Source organism: Pelecanus crispus, chromosome 12, assembly GCF_030463565.1.
Source record: "Pelecanus crispus isolate bPelCri1 chromosome 12, bPelCri1.pri, whole genome shotgun sequence".
Lineage (NCBI taxonomy): Eukaryota > Metazoa > Chordata > Aves > Pelecaniformes > Pelecanidae > Pelecanus > Pelecanus crispus.
Window position 1 is genome coordinate 4,465,232 of NC_134654.1, and position 17,461 is coordinate 4,482,692.

The 17,461-nt window shown below is 54.3% G+C and overlaps 2 protein-coding genes across 2 annotated transcripts in view; both read right to left on the minus strand.

The window, feature by feature from the left end:
- Positions 1 to 270: 270 nt before the first annotated feature.
- RFLNB (refilin B) lies at positions 271 to 3,793 on the minus strand. Its single transcript, XM_075720131.1, has 3 exons — positions 3,596 to 3,793; positions 1,890 to 1,999; positions 271 to 601 (listed from the first exon to the last, which is right to left on the minus strand). Exons 1-3 carry the CDS (start codon positions 3,791 to 3,793, stop codon positions 271 to 273), a joined length of 639 nt encoding a protein of 212 aa, XP_075576246.1.
- Positions 3,794 to 11,039: 7,246 nt separating this feature from the next.
- Positions 11,040 to 17,461, minus strand: part of VPS53 (VPS53 subunit of GARP complex) — a 66,600-nt gene continuing 60,178 nt past the window's right edge. The window contains exons 20-22 of the mRNA XM_075719500.1: positions 15,097 to 15,234; positions 11,940 to 12,044; positions 11,040 to 11,564 (exon numbers count right to left, since the gene is read on the minus strand). Coding sequence (XP_075575615.1) covers positions 11,394 to 11,564; positions 11,940 to 12,044; positions 15,097 to 15,234 — 414 coding nt within the window. The 3' untranslated portion in view covers positions 11,040 to 11,393. The remainder of the gene's footprint in view (positions 11,565 to 11,939; positions 12,045 to 15,096; positions 15,235 to 17,461) is intronic.

A 17,461-nucleotide genomic window follows, 5' to 3' on the forward strand; every position in this document is an offset into this window, starting at 1 on the left:
GTGAATTTTTTTTCTCTGGGAAAATGCTTCCCCTTATTTTCATCTGATTACTGCACTGCAGGGAAGGGGGGGAACTCACGACTTTAAAGGCAAAGAAAGAAGTTCCTTACTAAGTTATGTTCCCACAGAAAACTGCATTCAGGCCATTCTGATGCTTAAAGCAGGAATTAAGAGCTGAGAAAGAGGGTCTGTACCCGCTTTAGCTAGTGGAGTTAGCACAGTACGTTAGATGGGACTGGGATGGATCAGAGCAAGAGAGAGAGCCATCAGTCAGCAACCGTCCAGGACACAGTCGTTCCCAAGGTACTCCGAAGTTTCCAGCTCTACGCTGGAGAGGAACCGCCGCGTGGTCTTACGACAGTTGTAATCCAGCGTGGTGGTGTACACAGTCTTGGCGTGCTTCGGGTAGACGATGGTGGTGCTGGTGAAACGCTGGGGCTTGTTGCGGGGCTCGAAGTGGACCTCCGCTTTGTAATTGCGCCACGTGCAGTTTGGGACGCAGATGACCGTCTGACTGCAAGAGGAAATGCTTAAGCCCACTGGCATATAGATGTCATCGATGAAGTGCTTCTCCGAGTCGTATTTAACTGAGGATGTGTACCTGAAACACAAGAGACACGTGAGTGAGCTCTGCTCTGGAGTAGCAGGCTGCATTTTCCGAAATACAGAGCCATCAGGTACCGGGACGGCTCCTCGGCCCTGAGGTGGCACCGGCCACCTCAACAGCCACAAAACGCAAACACTGCCTGCGTGTCCCACTCACTCATTTAAGGAAAAACCCTTACGTTAGCAGCACCCTGGCACTGTTGCTGTTTTGTCCAGCTTCCAGCACTACCAAACACCTTCTCGATCCTCGTGTCCATCGTTTTAAGCCTGAGCTCTACGAAGCTAAGAACCTCCTTCAAACCCCAGCGCCTAAACCCAGAGGCCTAGATCCACGTTTAGGTTTTGCACATAAGCATCCTAATTCCTTTGAGTGCCAAGTCTGTGGAAGCACACGTTATTTTCTCAATTCTCCACTGCCAAGAGTCACACAGGAGTTCTCTGCTATCGCTCCCGGCATGGGGCACTCTCTGAAGATTCAACTGGCAGGAAAATACTACAATTTGCACATCAGACTCTGCTGGCAAGAAAATCCTCTGTGCCTGGATTGCAAAAGAAAGCTTTCCTCTCCTTCCCACTGCGACAACATTGTGTTAGGTTCTTCACGGTGCTAACTGCCTTCGATTCCAGCCACGGGGCGGGCTCCTTCCCCAGGATGCCAGGGCATCCAGCGCTTTCTGCCCTTCCCCGCATTAGGCTTCCGTTTCATTCTACCAGTCTACCTCGGCTTGCACAGTAATCAACTGGGAGCCTTCATTGCTCATTACTGCCAATCACGATGTTCAAATGAATAATTCACAGGCTGCGAAGTGATACAGCACATTAAAGAAATAATTACGCGCTCTCTTAATATTAACTTTTCTTTTAGTTCACACAACCAGCCACAGCTGATAAGATAGAAAGTACTTATTACAAACCCATGAGGTTAGGAGAGCAAAAATTCCTTTCTCCTAATAAAACAGTGCTAGAAAGATGGCTGCTTTGAAGACCTTCCCACACGATTACCTTCTGGTCAATCAGCTGAAAGGCAACGTTTTGGAGCAGTGCAATGAAGTATAAGCAGGAGAGTAAAATACAGGAAAGTCTTCCTGGAAAAAAACCATATGGGATTAAAAGATGCTGAATGCTCCTTCAGCCTGTACAAACGTCCAGGTCCAGGAATGTACAGCTGCATGGAATAATAGCTCTGCAAATAAATTAACCTGACTCACAGGCACTGATAAGGCCTAACTACTCCTCTACACGCTAACTCCTTCAAAACTAGATGACTGTAACGCAGTATTTACCTTATTTCCTTTGGTGGTAAAGGGTCAAACTCAACTCCTTCGCCAAAGGATAAAGGACACAATCTTGGAGGGCAGCTGGGGAGAACAGGGCTGGGAGAGAACACAGAATTCTGCAAAAAATGTGAAAATAATTCCGTTAATGTCACAATTCGGTCTATTCTCAAGCAAATGCATTTATTTAGCCGCTGGTAGAGAGCTGTCGAGGTTCACGTTTACGTGCAGGAGGATCTGCTAGCCCGAGACATGCCCGCAGGTGCAACCCGCAGGTCTGACTTGACACTGGTCTACAGCACCAAAGCTGTGGCCAGGTGCGTTTTTTGAAGACACGGTCCTAACTCCGGGAGCTTACTTCAGAGGAGCCATTCTGGGAAACGAGAGAGAAATACAGCCCCTCGGTGCAGCGTAGCTTTCTGCAGCATGAACTAGAGTCCGTTCGCTGTACGAGCTCACGTTCAATTTATAGCTAATGTTATATGAGCGTATGAGAGCGCTCTCCTTGCTGGATTCATCCCCTATCCCCACGGGCAGATCACAGCAGGAAATTATCGCCAGGCATCTCGCTGTGAGCAACCTCCTCGTTTCACAGCTACGCCATGGCTACTATTTGAAGGCATTAAATCCGAGCTAATTCACACACAGCCTGTTGGAAGGATTAACATTCCCACTGAGCGGCAGTTCACGGAGCATCCCCATGCTCCTCTCCTAGACAGGTAGCGCCGCGAGCCAACACCGGCCCGGCAACGCCCCACGGCCAGAAGGAAACCAAAGCGGCCCCGAAGGGAAGCAACTCGCTTGTGGTTTTGAAGCCACTTGTGCACACGTGCTTTACTATCCAGGGGCGAGGGGGCTGCGAGCATCTCTCCTGTTCGACACATGGCTCCGCTACGGCCTTTTGCGATTTCACGGCAGCACCCGTGTGGGAAAGGGATCTTTCCTCTAGGTCTGCGGTTCCCAAAGTCTTTGTACCAACAGCTCAGCGTCAACATTCAAAAATCATTTTGCGAAAAATTAGCGCATCTCTACCTGATACTATGAACCGAAGCCATGGTTTAACATGCAAACTTCCTACTCTGGGTCACTCTCTGGAATAACGAGAGTTCATTTTCCACAGGGATTTTCAAAGATGCTCTGGGTTGCTCTCTGGAATAACAAGAGTTCGTCTTCCACAGGGATTTTCAAAGATGCTCTGCGACGCCGCCCCAACCCCTGCCTGGGGCAGGAGAGAAGGGGCTTCCCTCGCACCAGCAAGAACCCACCCCAAAGCCGGGGGCTTTTTAAGAGCAGCGCCGGCTCCCCTGACCCCGCACGGCCCCGGCCGCGGCCGCCCCGGATCCCGGCGGGCTCCTTCCCCGCACGGGTGCGTTCAGGGGCACCGCGGTGCCAGCGAGGGGAGCGGGGCCCGCCGGTCTCCGCCCCGTCCCCACGCCGGCCGCCCCGCCGCCAGCCCGGCGGCCCCGGGCGATGCACGGCGGCGGGGCCCAAAGGGCAGCGGCTCCTCCGCGCCACCGGCCGCAGGCAGCTCCGGGGCGCGGGGCCCGGCACCTGCCGCAGCGGCACCGAGCCCGGGAGCGGCGGCGGGGGCGGGTGGCCGGGGCGGCCGGTCCCGCGTCCCGCTCCGGGCTGCAAGCCCCGGGCCGGAGGGTGCCGCCGCGCCCCGGGTGCCCGGCGCTGCGGGAGGGGCGGCCGGGGCCGGGGCCGGTACTCACCGCGGCGGCGGGCGGGTCGGGCTCCGGTAGCCCGTTGGTCGCGGCGCGGTCGGGGCTGCCCGCGGAGAGCGGCCAGGGCGGAGGGGCGGGCCCGGGGCTGGGGGGCAGCCCGGAGTCGGGGCTGTCGAGCCCCGCGTCGCCCCGCTTCCTCATGTCCGGGAGGTCGGGCACCTCCCGCAGGCTGAGCCGCCCCACCATGGCGGAGCCGCCCTGCCCGCGCCCGCCGCCGCCGCTCCGCGCCCGCCGCCGCCTGAGCCCGGCCGGGGGGCGGGGCCGGCGGGAGGGGCGGGGCCGCGGGGCGGGGCGGGGCGGGGCGGGGGCCGCTGCCCTCCTCGCCCCGGGGCCCAGCCCCTACCCCCCGTGCGCCCGGGGCCCCCACGCTCCCGCTGCCCCCGTGCTCCCGGTGTCCCCATTCTCCCGGTGCTCCCATCATCCCCGTGCCCCCATCACCCCGGTGCCCCCGTGCTCCCGGTGCTCCCATCATCCCGGTGCCCTCACACTCCCGGTGGCCCGGTGTTCCCGATGTCCCCATTCTCCCGGTGCCCCCATCATCCTGGTGCCCCCATCAGCCCAGCGCCCCCGTGCTCCCAGTGCTCCCATTCTCCTGGTGCTCCCATCATCCCGGTGCCCCCACACTCCCTGTGCCCCCGTGCTCCTGGTGCCCCCACGCTCCCGGTGTCCCCATTCTCCCAGTGCTCCCATCATCCTGCTGCCCCCATGCTCCTGGCGCTCCCATCATCCTGGTGCCCCTGTGCTCCTGGTGCCCCTGTGCTCCCAGTGCTCCCAGTGCCCCCATCGTCCTGGTGCCCCCATCATCCCGGTGCCCCTATCAGCCCAGTGGCCCCACGCTCCCGGTGTCCCCATTCTCCCAGTGCTCCCATCATCCTGGTGCCCCCATTCTCCTGACGCTCCCATCATCCTGGTGCCCCGGGCTCCTGGTGCCCCCATTCTCCTGGCGCTCCCATCATCCTGGTGTCCCCGTGCTCCTGGTGCCCCTGTGCTCCCAGTGCTCCCGGTGCCCCCATCGTCCTGGTGCCCCCATCATCCCGGTGCCCCCATCAGCCCACTGGCCCCATCACCACAGTCCCCCCACGCTCCCAGTGTCCCCATTCTCCCAGTGTTCCCATCACCCTGGTGCCCCCATGCTCCTGGTGTCCCCACACTCCCGGTGCCCCCATCATCCCCATGCCCCCATGCTCCTGGTGCTCCCACGCTCCCAGTGTCCCCATTCTCCCGGTGCTCCCACCATCCAGGTGCTCCCACGCTCCTGCTGCCCTCATCGACCCAGTCCCCCCATGTTCCCAGTGCCCCCATGCTCCCAGTGCCCCCATCATCCCAGTGACCCCATCCCCATATCCCCAGGCTGCGTCCCTGCCCAGACGCTGCGCCCCTGCTCCCGCCCCCAGCCGCACGGCAGCGGCCAAACCAGCTCCCGACGGCTGCCCTGAACGCGGCCCTAGTCCAAACCTCTGCATTGTGCTCTGTCCTAATGCGCTGCCCGTTCCCACGCCAGCATGGGGTCTGGGGAGTACTGAAAGAGCGAGCCCCGACTGCCGGATCCTGCTGGGCTGGCCCCACCAACACATGGCTTTCCCCAGTAGCGAGGGTCCGCTGGGCGTTTTGGCAGCCGGGTTAAGCCCCCCAGACCCCCTAGGCCCCCCCTGGCCTGAGCGTCACAGCTGCCCAGGATGGAGGGTACAGAAAAGCAGCCGGGAATTACTGATAGTGTCCACGCACCGCAACCAGATTTATTAAGTAAAGCGGTTTTGCTGAGACCAGGCCTGACCCCCGCTGTCTGCCTGGGTGCTCCTGGCAGGCGAGGGGCAGTTTGGGCCTGGGACAGGCTGCGGTGGTTAATGCCCCCAAAACCCCTTCAAAACCCCTTCAAACCACACCATTCCCCCCCAGGCTGCTCTTTCTCAGGATTTGGACTCCCGCAGCAGCACTGCCACCCTTAATTGCATTTTTCAGGCAAAGCTGCCGAAGCCAAAACAAGAAAAAGAGAGGGAAAAGGTCTTTCTAGCGCTAGATGAGACCGAGGGAACAGTTTTTTTGGAAAATCCTAATGAAATAATTGCGCCGTGTCATCAGATTTGGTGGGGGAATACTCTTGTGGAGGGAAAGCAACTGCCTGCAGCCGGCCAAAGTCAACACTCCCTTGTGCAGTAACAAGCAGTCTGGCCTGACGGGCCCAGCGCAAGTGAACCCAAACCTCTGAAAAGAATTCCTTCCCTGCCCCAAAATTAAAAGCAGAGCAGAGCTTTCAGCCGTAGGCGTCTGTGGTTTGCAGCTATGCGGTGCTGGGAACTCCGGAGACTTCCTCAAGGAATTTACATTCCTTTGAAGAAATAGGAAAGGCTGTTTGTCTTTGCTGAAAAATGCAGATGGAAAGAAAAAGAACATTAAAAATTTTGATGGAAATCTTTGGGGTCTGAGCAAATGTGCTGGACAGGTGTTTTCTTCCTTTTGATTTAAATGCATCCCCCCCAAAAAAGAAAGATTCTGGTCTCCGTGAGCAATGGGAAAGCTGATCACTCCTCGCTCCAAAATCTCCCATAAAAGCCCTTTATGAAATTAGACGCCTCAGAAGGCGCTGGAGCAGTTTCCAGATGAACGCAATCATTATTTCAGAGCTGCTGTGCAGCTCCTGGGCTAAAAACCACGCTGCCAGTAACGGAGTAAGTGCAATTTTGTGTGTGTGGGGACCCCGTAGCACCTCCCAGCAGCCACCTCCGAGGGCCACGGGTGTCCCCACGGCTGCTCCCGTGGGGATCGGGGTCCGAACACGAGGGGCCTCGGTGCCTGGGGAGCCGTGCAAGGCTGCAGCCGGCCATGCCTGTGATGAGCAAAGCTGCACGCAGGCTTCTGGAAATCTTGCTGCTCTTTTTTTAGCAAAAAACCCCTCCTGCTCTGTCTGGCCTGGCTTGATGCAAATGACAATTTTCTTTTTGTGCCCTTCCAGGCTCTCGGTTCTGGGCTTGGCAGGTGAAATGGAGGTGTTTCAGCAGCCGCGGCGGCTCCGCTGCCCGCCCTGCCTCACACTGGGCTCAGGCCCGAGGATCTCCCGCAGCGCCAACATCCAGAGCTGCAAATTCGCCTGCTAGGATGAAAAGGAAGTGTTTAACCAGAATTTGAACTACTCGATAACTAAAATACTATTGACAGCCACCATATACAGGGGCCCTGTGTTTAAGGCATGTGTACTCTGCCCTCTTGGAAAGCCCGTCTCGAAACCGTACTGATCTGTGCAATCCCTGATGGCATTGGAAAGCTTTTCCCCTGCCTGTACATCACACCCTCTTTGTCCATGTTTACTTTTTAACTGCCCGCGCACAGCCGGGACAGAGCAGATACGAGTATCTTATCAAGATCCTCCTTCCATAGAGGACTTTCCACCGGGCTGGGCATGCTGGGCTTAATCAGCAACCAAACAATAGGCACATTGATGCGGGGTGGGGGGCCGTCGCTGCGGGCAGGGGGAAGCAAATCAGAAGGATCCCGTGTTATTTGATAACGATGGAAAATTATTTCCAAACGATGGGAAATGCTAGGCTGCTCCCCGGGGAGCGGACCGGGAACCTGCCAGGCACGGGAGTCACGCTCACAGCGATGCTTCCGAGCGGTGGGATTGACGGGAGCCCTGGGAGCAGTTCGGCTGCAGGGACGAACGCTGACGGCACAGCGCTGAAGCTGCTGAGTTTTGATAGACTTTTACAGCCCTGCCGCCGCCCTCGTGAACGGCCGAGCCACAAGCCGAGGTTTTCCCAGGGCTTCGGGAAGCTCCACGTGCGGCAAAGGCTGATTTCTCCCCTCCCCGCTGGTTCCAGCCCCTGATGGCAGCCCCGCAGGCTCCCTGTGTCCCGCCGGGAACGGGAGGGCACCGCCACTTCCCAGGGGCACAGTGAAACCGGGGTGCTTTGGTCCTGGTGACCCCATATCCCGGGCGAGGCGAGGGCCCAGGGAGCACCCCCCGCCCTGCTCCCAGCAGGAACACCCCAGCACCCTGAGCAGCGCCAGCCCCAGGCCCCAGCCACCCCCAGACGTCCCTGCGCTCCCAAAGGCGAGGCTGGCAAAGTACTCGAGCCCACGGGATCCCACCCAGACTCCGGCTCGGGACCAGTGGACCTGCTCTGGCTGAGAGAAGGGAACAAACACAGGCTTTAACCTAGAAATTTTGGGTGACGGTAGCGCTAGCTGGCGTAACCGGCCACAGCGGAGCAGGCGTGCAGAGGAACGCCTTCCGCCAAAGCCTCTTCTGACACAGCCCAAAGACAAACGCTTCAGCTCCTTTTCCTAAGCACAGCAGAGCCGTGGCCTGATGCTGCCGAACAGCACCCGCGTCTGCCACCCGCCCAGCTGCGGCCAAGAGAAGTCTTGCGGAGACTTGGACGTCGTCGCTCTGATGCTGGAACTCGCGGCTGTAAATCTGGTGAAAGAAATAAACACCCGCGTTGCCCGGCGCAGGCTGCTCCTGCCCAAGGGCGGAGAGGGCAGGACCGGCAGAGCGGTAGCGAAAAGCAAATGAGTCATTAATCCTCCAAGCAAAAGAAACGCCTCCAACGTCAGGCATGGTGCAGAAAAAAGGCATTACCTCTTAATTTCAAAGGAAAAATTAGCATCTCTCAGAAATCTCTCCAGTAGTTAAAGTAATCAGAAACGATACGATTATTTCGGAGTGCAAGGTCAGCTCTGCTGAACTTCCTGCACGGTGCGGAGAGCTTCTGCGAACGCAGATGCTGCCGGCGGAGTGTTGCTTGCTGGAGCGGCAGAAGGTGGAAAAGCCAGAAAAGAGAGAAGCTGCAGGAGAGAGCAACGGAGACGGACAGCGCGGAGCCCTGGCTCCAGCGTGTTTTGGGTGAGGTCCGTCCCGGCCGCTGGGGTTTGTTGATGGCAGTTGTACAGAAAACACCCAGCAGATGAACATCAGTAACCGTTTAATTCATTTTAGTGTCACGCTCTGACATACAGCCAGAATTACACCTCGGCCAAAAAACCGTAAAAAGTGGCATTTTATACAGGAAACACCTCCCCACAATCTTTATTCCCCAGAGATGTAAACCCAAACAACTAACATACACATACAGACGTGCCAAATCTGATAAATACTCAAGAGCCAGGGTGACAAAACCCTTATACCCGAAGTAGAAAAATGCAGACTTGCTCTCTAAAAGTGGAACCCCAAACACCCAGACCTGTAGCATTCTTCAAAGGCTGAAATTAAGAATTCATTTTTCCTTTTATTTCCTCTTATCTCCAGAATGAAATGCGGAGAATTAAACAGGGGAAGCCTTCGGGGAAAGACACAAGACGGTAACTTGAACATCATCTGCAGCTCTTCGTAATTTAGTTAGAGTCATCCACAGACAGAGCAAAGAAAAATTAATCTAAAATAAATTATTCATCCCCCCATGGGAATAATGAATCTCTGCAACCCCATGTTCCCTCCTCCCCGGCTATTGCATTTGATAACGTGCGAACCACCCTGCACATGCACCTTGAGATAATCTCTCCTTGGGGAACGGCCGTTCATAATCCCGACGTGCTTTCAACCACCGTTCCTTCTTTCGTCACCCGACGTGAAAACAGGCGAGGAAACAAATGAAGCAGCAGTGGACTCAGGAAGATTTATAAAACTGGAGTGACGAGAAACTGCCGTCCCTCCCCACGAGTGTTGTTACGGCTGCTCTGCGATGGACATCACCGCTACGGCGCTCTGCAGCTGAGCACCCGCAGGCAGGGCCCAAGCCTGGGCACCCCTGAAAATACATCCTGAAGAGTTGGAGTTAGCGTACCTGTTAATGCACACCTTGCTGCACCAGCGGATCGGGCTGAGCAGCGTTAGAAAACCTGACCAGGGAGGACTTCGTCTCTGTGGGTTTATTCTTTCCGCTCAAATCCTGTGATCAACTCCTGCCTGTTCAAGCGCAGGCTGACCTGCCGGCTGTGCAAAGGGAGGACGGGATTTTACCAAGCCAGGCACCAAATTTGCCCTCCCACAACCACGGGGCTGAGGAGAGGGATGGGGCGCAGCCAGCGCCCCTGTGAACACGCAGCCCCGCTGCACCCGCGAGGGGACAGCGCTGAAGCACGAAGAGGCAGACACAGCGTGAGCCCAGGCTCTGCCTCACGCGGGGATTTCTCATTTCACCTCCTCCCTCCCTGGTCCCAGGGAAGCTCTGGGTTTGGGTGGCCAGAGCTCATTTTCCTGGAGCATGTCTGATCCCCCCTCCCCAGATGTGCAGCAGTGGGTACTATAATCCCTAGCGAGCGCAGCCCCTAATAAATACAGTCCTAAGGCCCAAACTTGGCCTGGTGGGGAGCATGACCCTCTCAGGAAGGCATGTGACAGTGCGATAGCTCCTCACCTGCCAAACTGGTACAGGACTTCTTCCTGCACATACAAGTGAAGCTTGAGTTAAAATAAAGCAGGCACAACTGGTTGATCTGCCCCTAAACCCACATGGGATTCAATCGTTCACGGTTGGGCATATGCCTTCGAAGTCCCCCAAAAAATGGGTACAGAGGAGTTTGGGAAGAAATCCAGCGTTGGTAATGACGAGGCGATGTCTCCCTGCACTGAGACTCCTTGGGGAAGCCTTAGGGAAGCTCACACAACGGGCAGGGCACAGGCACCCACCAACCCCAACCCCGCTCCACGCTGGTTTTGTGGCTCAGTTATCCTAAATATTTCACCTCTGGTTCTCCTCCTCTCTGCACTGCTGCAAGCTGAAGCTCGGAGGAGGAGGAGAGGAAGGCCCTCAAAGTCTGAGGCTGCCTTAAGCATCCCGTCCCAGGAAAAGGCCCAGACTCCCCGTTAAAGCCAACATTTCCAGCATCTCTCCTTGCAGGGCAGCGAAGGTGCCGAAGGGGTACACCCCTGCGTGGGACATGCCAGCTGGCACCAGAACAGGGGGCTGGTGCTGTTTGATGCTTGCTCCTTGAATGGCCCTTGGTGGAGAGAGGGCGAGATGCGGTACGGGAACTCCCATCAGGGACAGCGGGCAAGTCCAGCACATGCGAGAGAAGTAACAAGCAGCTGGAGATGGGCTCCGCAGATGCCCAGTTTGGCCTTTAAGCTGTAACAGCGACCGAGGCTGCCGGCTTGTTGGCAGGTTTGCCAAGGTGCGGAAGGAATTAATTCAGCCCTTTACTCCTGTTCTGAAAAGGATCTGCCTTGACGGTTTACTGGTGGTTTATGCACGCCTGTCCCAGGAGCAGGGGAGAAATCTGCTTTGGGGCTCTCTCCTGGGCATCTCATTAATTCAGTGGAGCTGCAGACGCCTGGATCCCAGCTGTTTAAGAGTTTGGGGTTTTTTGGTGGTGGTGATGGTTTGGGGTTGGGTCCCCCCCAGTAAATAAAGATACAGAGGAACAGCTCTGCAATAGGGAGTGAGCAGTAACACCAAACTCAGGCAAAATCCTCAGTGCTGCAGCAGGACAGCTCAGCCAGGCTGAGGAGTGGGACACCAAGCGTATCCCAGCCAGATATTCTCTGAATCCACCTAAACCATTCTCGTAACTGCTGAATTCCAGATACCTCTATTTTCTCCACCACGAGGACCCAGCAATGTCCTGGGTTTCACTTCTGCTAAGCTGTCTACGGGCAAACCCCCCGGTCGGATTCTCCCTTGGTCTGAATGCGGATGCAGCGCCACGGTATTCGACAGTTAAGAGATCACAGGGCATGGGAGTGATGGGACACGGATTTTTCAGCAGCATACTGTAAATCTTAAGTCTGACGAGCTCTGCTCTCAGTCACCGCAGCTAGTCCCGAGCAACGGAGTTTCCTTCTGCTCACTTAGAGTCTTTTTTTGATGAGTTTCTCCAGTTTCCGTATCCGAGAGGACTCCTGCTCGGGCGTAGGAGCGCTCAGCGAGAGGGAGCCGGCGTTCTCCACTCCGGAGGGGGGAGCCGGGAGGCGCTGGCGGAAGAGGTCCAGCATGCTGCTTTGCTCGCTTCTCTTCAGGCCCTGCGGAAGCAAAGAGAACAGCGAAGCGAGCCAGTTAGACTTCATTGATCTGGGAGCAGCTGTGCAGGAGGATAGCTGCAGGAGAGCCCGTTTCAAACCTCAACCTTTTGTTCACCCACCAAGAGCTGTTTGTAGACCTCTGGAGGCAACTGAGCTCAGCCCTGGGAGCTGGAGCAGGTATGAGCATGCAAAGTGAACTAAAAAGCTATTCTTTGGTAGCAACTCTACACGCTTTCAGAGTACAGAGGATACGCTTGCCTTAGAGTGCTTTTCCCACTTCCAAACCCCTCTATATTTCTGCTGGAAAAAAAAGTCACTGACAATCTCAACGCAGTGCTAGTGCACGAGCAGAGAGTCTGTGGGACTGGTTCTAACCTTCATATCTAGTATCTTCTGGAAAGTGTCGGTGCTGCAGTCAGCAAGGAGCTTGATGTAATTGTCGACAAACACAACCGGGGGCTCATGCGGAGCCATAACCACCTGCCAAGACAGGAAAAAAGAGAGATCAGACAAATTCTAGGAGTTCAAGCCAGTGCCCAGTCAACTCAAGCACACGGGTGACAGCAGGACTGGCTTCTAAAATAAAATGCTTAAGGAAGAAGAAAGAGGCTGTACGTGCTGCTAGTAACTGAGAGGTAAATGTGAGTGAAATAAGGGGTCTCTTTCCGCACAGCAGCGGTGCTCGGACCCACAGGGCTGCGTATCGTGTTTCAAAGAGCCACAGGACTTTGTCTGTACGCCTGTGGGCTGGCAGGCACCGGCATACTGGCAAAGCTCAAGATTTTATCTTGTTGCATGGGGGGAGACTAGCTGGGGAGTTGCTTGGGGGAGAAAGGCAGCGCTGGTGGTGGTAACATGTAGAAACCCTCTTGCTTGCTCCTGCCCAGAGCAGAAACAGTGTGTTGCAGGGGAATCCGACAACACTCTGCAGTTGCTCCCTCTGTCCCCAGGACGGTGTGGGTCACAGCAATCTGCTTTGCAGTCCTGCTTTTGACACGAAACTCAACGGGTGAGCGGTGCCACATGAAGCCGCTCTGTCCTTCAGGTGCAGCTCCTCTTGTACGCTTCTCTGGAGAGACCGGGATGCTGCATGCGAACCCCCTGCTGACTGCTGCCCCGGAGCTCACTTCTGCACTCTTAGTCCCAGTGATGGTCAAGTCAGGAAAAAAAATTAAAATAGCCTTGCAGCTGGAAAGATGATTGTACAACTCGTTGTATTTTCCTTACATAAGCAGTGAGCTCCACTGTGAGAACACATTTTTGATAATGCTGGGCAGCAAACCCATCCTTCTGGGAAAGAGAGCGTGTGTCTGTGTGTGTGTGTGCACACGCAGGGCAGAAACAGCACAGGGCCAGACTCTTCCCTGTCTCTGAAAACATTTCCATATGTTTCCACTGACCCAGCTCACCCCACACTGTATTCTGTCACCGAGACATTTCTTTCTTTTCCTGCACTTCAGACCAATGAAACATCATAGCCATGTATACACTTATAAATCCTTAATTTACAACCCTTGTAAAAATCTTCTGCCAAGATGAAAAGCTGGAACTTCAGACAGCAGAGCCAGAGGAGAAAGGAAACAGCTCTGCGGGACGTGCGCACCCTGATGCCCTCCTCCCCGCTTGCATCTGTGCTTTGTAGAGCTCAGCTGAATGAATTTGTCTGTGCCATCTACGGGCTCAGTGATGCTCCTACCGAATTAGCTGGGCACGCTCCTGTATGGCGGTATTGTTGTACACAACAGAGGCATTGCTTCTGAGCCATCTCAGTACTAGGCAGGAGAGCCCTGAAAATGCCGAGGAGGAGTGTATTGGCCTGTGCTTCTGATGGGGTGAAGTAGTTCTTAGGGAAAAAACTCTTTAATGTACAATTTGGAAACAGCAGAGAGAGTCTGAGCGCTGATAAAAAGAGACAACCCACAAGGCAAACACAACTGCCAGAGATTATCGGTCAGCTCTGGGCTCCTGCAAGAAAACCTTCCTACAGAAATAGTGGTGGTCCAGCGGGAGCAGGCACTTCCAAGAGCTTTTCTTTCTCTCCCAACCCCAGAGATGGGTGCTGACACCAGCCCCAGACGCTGTGTGTGGGTTACCTAGGCTCAGGGTGATCTACTCAGCCACTACGATGAACAAACCTGCCCCAGCCAAGCATTCAGCCCCATCACCCACTGATTACACAGGCATCCTTTTGTAAAAGAGCTCTGCGGAGCGCTGAACGCCATGAGCGTGTTGCTGTTTAATTAGTGGTTACGGTGACACCGAGCCCTCGCTCGCAGCCAGCAGAAGTGCTTTACACAGCAGCAGGGCAAGCTCGGGATGTCTGAAAAAGCACTCACACTGCTACTCCGCATCCTACGGACCAGCAGTACTCCGCAGCCTGCGCTCCCGGCCCGAGGCACTTCCTATACTGCTTTCATCTCAATCCCAATGAAGCCAATGTGATGTTAAAGGTAGACAAGTTAACTCCATGACTTTTCCGATTCATGTATAAGCTCCAAGGAAAGACCTGTTTCTGTACGCAACGGGCACCAATCTTCCCTGCTCCTCTGTTAGCAGTACCAGGGTATTTTTCCTTCAGGTAATTTCTAAGAAAATTTAGACTTGCTTTAACATGTCCACTAACATCTCTGTCACCTTACCCTGAAAGCACGGAATTGCAGAACTGATTTCTGAACTCAGAATGCAAACTCAGCTGTGACACTGCTTTGGGCATGGGAGCAAAGCCACACTGAGCAGCCCGCAAACACGGAGAGAGCCTGGGCTCTGCACCCATTCCTTGCCTTGGCTGTGGTTCACAAGAGGCTCTGGCTGGCAGCTGCCTGTCCTGCCTGGCCCCACTAATTCACTCAAAGGAACATCTTCACGGTGAGCAGGGGACAATCCCATCGCCCGGGAGGGTCCAACTGCACAGCTCCTATGGCTTCTCCTGGGATCAAACCTAACTTCTTCCTCCAGCAACAGGGGGGAAGGGGAGATTGCTTTGCTTGTTACTTTTTATGAAGACAACGCACTGCTTTTGGGTCATTTTCCAGGCACCAGGTCTGGAAAATGAAAAAGGACTCTGGTGAATACAGTAACCCAGACATGTTTGCACTGGCTGTTACACTAGACAGTAAACAGGTGACTCAAGCACGGCTTGGCTCCCCTGCGCGATGGAGTCTGCACAAAGGCCTGGAGTAACCTGAACTGGAGGGTTTGCCCTGCAGCAGACACTTACGGATGCTAGCTCTGATTTTCACAAGCTCCTGAGGGAATCTGGTGCCCCAGCTCTCCTAGTAAGCAGAACTTGAGCCCTCGGTTACCTTGAAAAATGAGGATGAAAACTCAAATGCGATGTGAAAAGAGCATGGGGGCAAAACCCAGGCCGATGAGCCAGCTCTGTAGAACAGCTGGCGGTGCACCCCAACAAGCTCGCATACGTTCACGTGCAATTGCAGATTGCCGCGTTCAAAGGAAGGGCCCCCTGGAATTCGCTCGCTCCGATTCCCAGTCCAGCAGTCTGGCTGGCAGGTTATCAAAAGTCTTGAGTTACCTTCAGGATCATTTCAGCCCGAGTCATGCCTTTCACCACTATCTTCGTGTAGCTGGCAGGAGCCTTCCTCACCACTTGGGACCCAATGGAGGGCAGATCCAGGAGAACCATCTTCAGGGAGTGCGTGTCCAGGAGCAGCTGCAATAGTTAATCACACCCTGTTACTCAAGTCCCTTTTATCAAGCTCCGTTAGCTGCTATAATCCAACATGCTTAAAAGTTTAACACTTCCCACGTTGGAAAAAGTCCTGGTAATTGGGCTGCAGGAACAGGAGGGACTGACCCATGTAATGAGACTTCAAGGAGACACGATCACCCGTGGCTACATATCAGCACCGTTTGTTGATTTTAACAGAGCACTGCTCTGCTGACTTGAAATGACTTATGGCAGCTCAACATCTGGCACATAAGGCATGAATTTCCAGTCCTCTTCCCCTTGACAGTATAAAATGAAACAATCTCGATTACCTGTAGCTGTATCATTATTTAGATACTGAGGTCAAATGAATTAACACCATGCTTCCTCCTGCACCCAACCACCCATTGCGTCAGGTTTTCTGCATTTACTCAACCCCATGCTGATTTTTTTTTTTTCTTTAAAAAGAAAACCGCAACACAATACAGCTACATTGAGAACTGCTCAATATCCTGTGCTCAGCGGCACACAAACTCACAGCCTGTATGCTGGTTTTTACTAGACCAGCGGCTAAATAAGCAGCAAGCAGCAGCCACGAAATTCAGCAAGGGCAGACAAGCACTATCTGATGACAAAATGCTGCGGGTTAGGGTTTCTTAGAGCAAAATTACCCCAAATACCGCACTCTTCTGATTGCACAAGGTATGTTTAAAGAGGTGAGACAAGACCAAGGAAGGACAGAAACCTGAAATCAAACTAGATGAAGAAGAGCACAATTTATTTATATAGCAGTGAGTGTGAAAACCCGCTGGGCTGTTGGCACACCCCGTGCATTTCCTGCAAAAGGGCTCTGAGGAGCAGGTGGAAGCTCATTCTGGAGCAACACACAACGTTATGGGCACCGCAGAACCCCCAGCAGTCACCGCGAACAATATGAACATTTACGGTAGAGCTTCCAGCACACGTGGGAACTCCGTTCAAATACAAAGGAGTGAGCCGAGGAGGAGGGGGGAAGGTCACGCCAGTTCAAATCTGGACCCTGTTATCTGCGGCAGCGTATCATTGCTGTGTGCTGCCTGTTTCATGGTTTGCATGAGATGAACCCATGCCATCAATCTCATCCTGGGAAGTCAGGAAACCACAGCACAAACGAGCAGCTCTGTGCACCCCGGAGCTGCTGGAGCCTGGTGTCGGCTCAGGCTGTCATAGCTGGATTCCTGCGTGTCTGCGAGGATCCCATAGATGGAAGATTTTTCCACGGTTGGGGAATTCACATCTTTCCCACATAAACCCTCTCACGTCTAACAGGAGTTTTGCACACTCTGCAGCCTTTCCCACAGACGCAGCACTCGCAGGCTCCGTCCCCTCACCCTACTTCCCCCCGTTATCCATTCCAGGTCCCCAGCATTGCTAACTCACTGCCAAATTGGAGAATTGCTGTTAAGTCAGAGACACAAACCCACAGAAAGTGAAACCCCATCGGTCTCGTTCCCCACTCTGAATCCCTCTGTAAATACTGCCCTAGTGTCCAGATTTCAAACGTGATTATTAGCAAACAGCAGGAAAAGCTGTGTTTAGGACCGGGAAGGCCGGGAAAGCATATTCCACAGCAACATTTGCACCAGGGGAGAGAAACCGGTGTGGAAAAATGCTAGTGGGTGACCAGGGGGGTGCTCAAAAGATGCTACGGCAACTGAGGACCTACGTGCTGCAGAGACAGAGGAGACCAGCTTCTGAAGACCTCTGTACATCTAACCCCAGGAAGGTATGTCCCACTTATAATGAGATATATTCACTGTGAATCGGGCTAATAAAAACCTTCCCGGTCTGCTTTAAAGAACCAAATTGGGCCTGTTATTCCAATACAGTAATATTAAAACCTTTTAACATTAGACACAAGCCCACTGCTGGCAACCGGTTAATCACTTTAGACACTTATTTAAAAAAAGACTTCGTTTAATCACTCTCAGGTTATTGCTCATCGCACAAGAGGAGCACGATCCATGCTTCACTCGTTTGCTTTCCATTAAGGAAGAGGGAGGTTTTGATGTAAAGGTCCTGTTTCATTTTGCACAGACACACTGCTCAGAACCCATCTTTGATGCTAAAACCCAACAAGCTTTTAAGGCACTGATTTGAAGTTCACAGCAGTCCCATTAGGGATGATTTTGCCTTTTTTTTTTTTTTTTTTTAAACTCAGCCCACAGGGGAGCAGCTGTATGTGCAGGGG

Excerpts from the sequence above, each read along its gene's own strand:
- RFLNB (XM_075720131.1), bottom strand. The coding sequence starts at position 3,793 with ATGGTGGGGCGGCTCAGCCTGCGGGAGGTGCCCGACCTCCCGGACATG. Across the intron at positions 2,000-3,595 it reads CCGACCCGCCCGCCGCCGCG|AATTCTGTGTTCTCTCCCAG; the intron begins GTGAGTACCGGC and ends CATTTTTTGCAG. Across the intron at positions 602-1,889 it reads TTACCACCAAAGGAAATAAG|GTACACATCCTCAGTTAAAT; the intron begins GTAAATACTGCG and ends CTTGTGTTTCAG.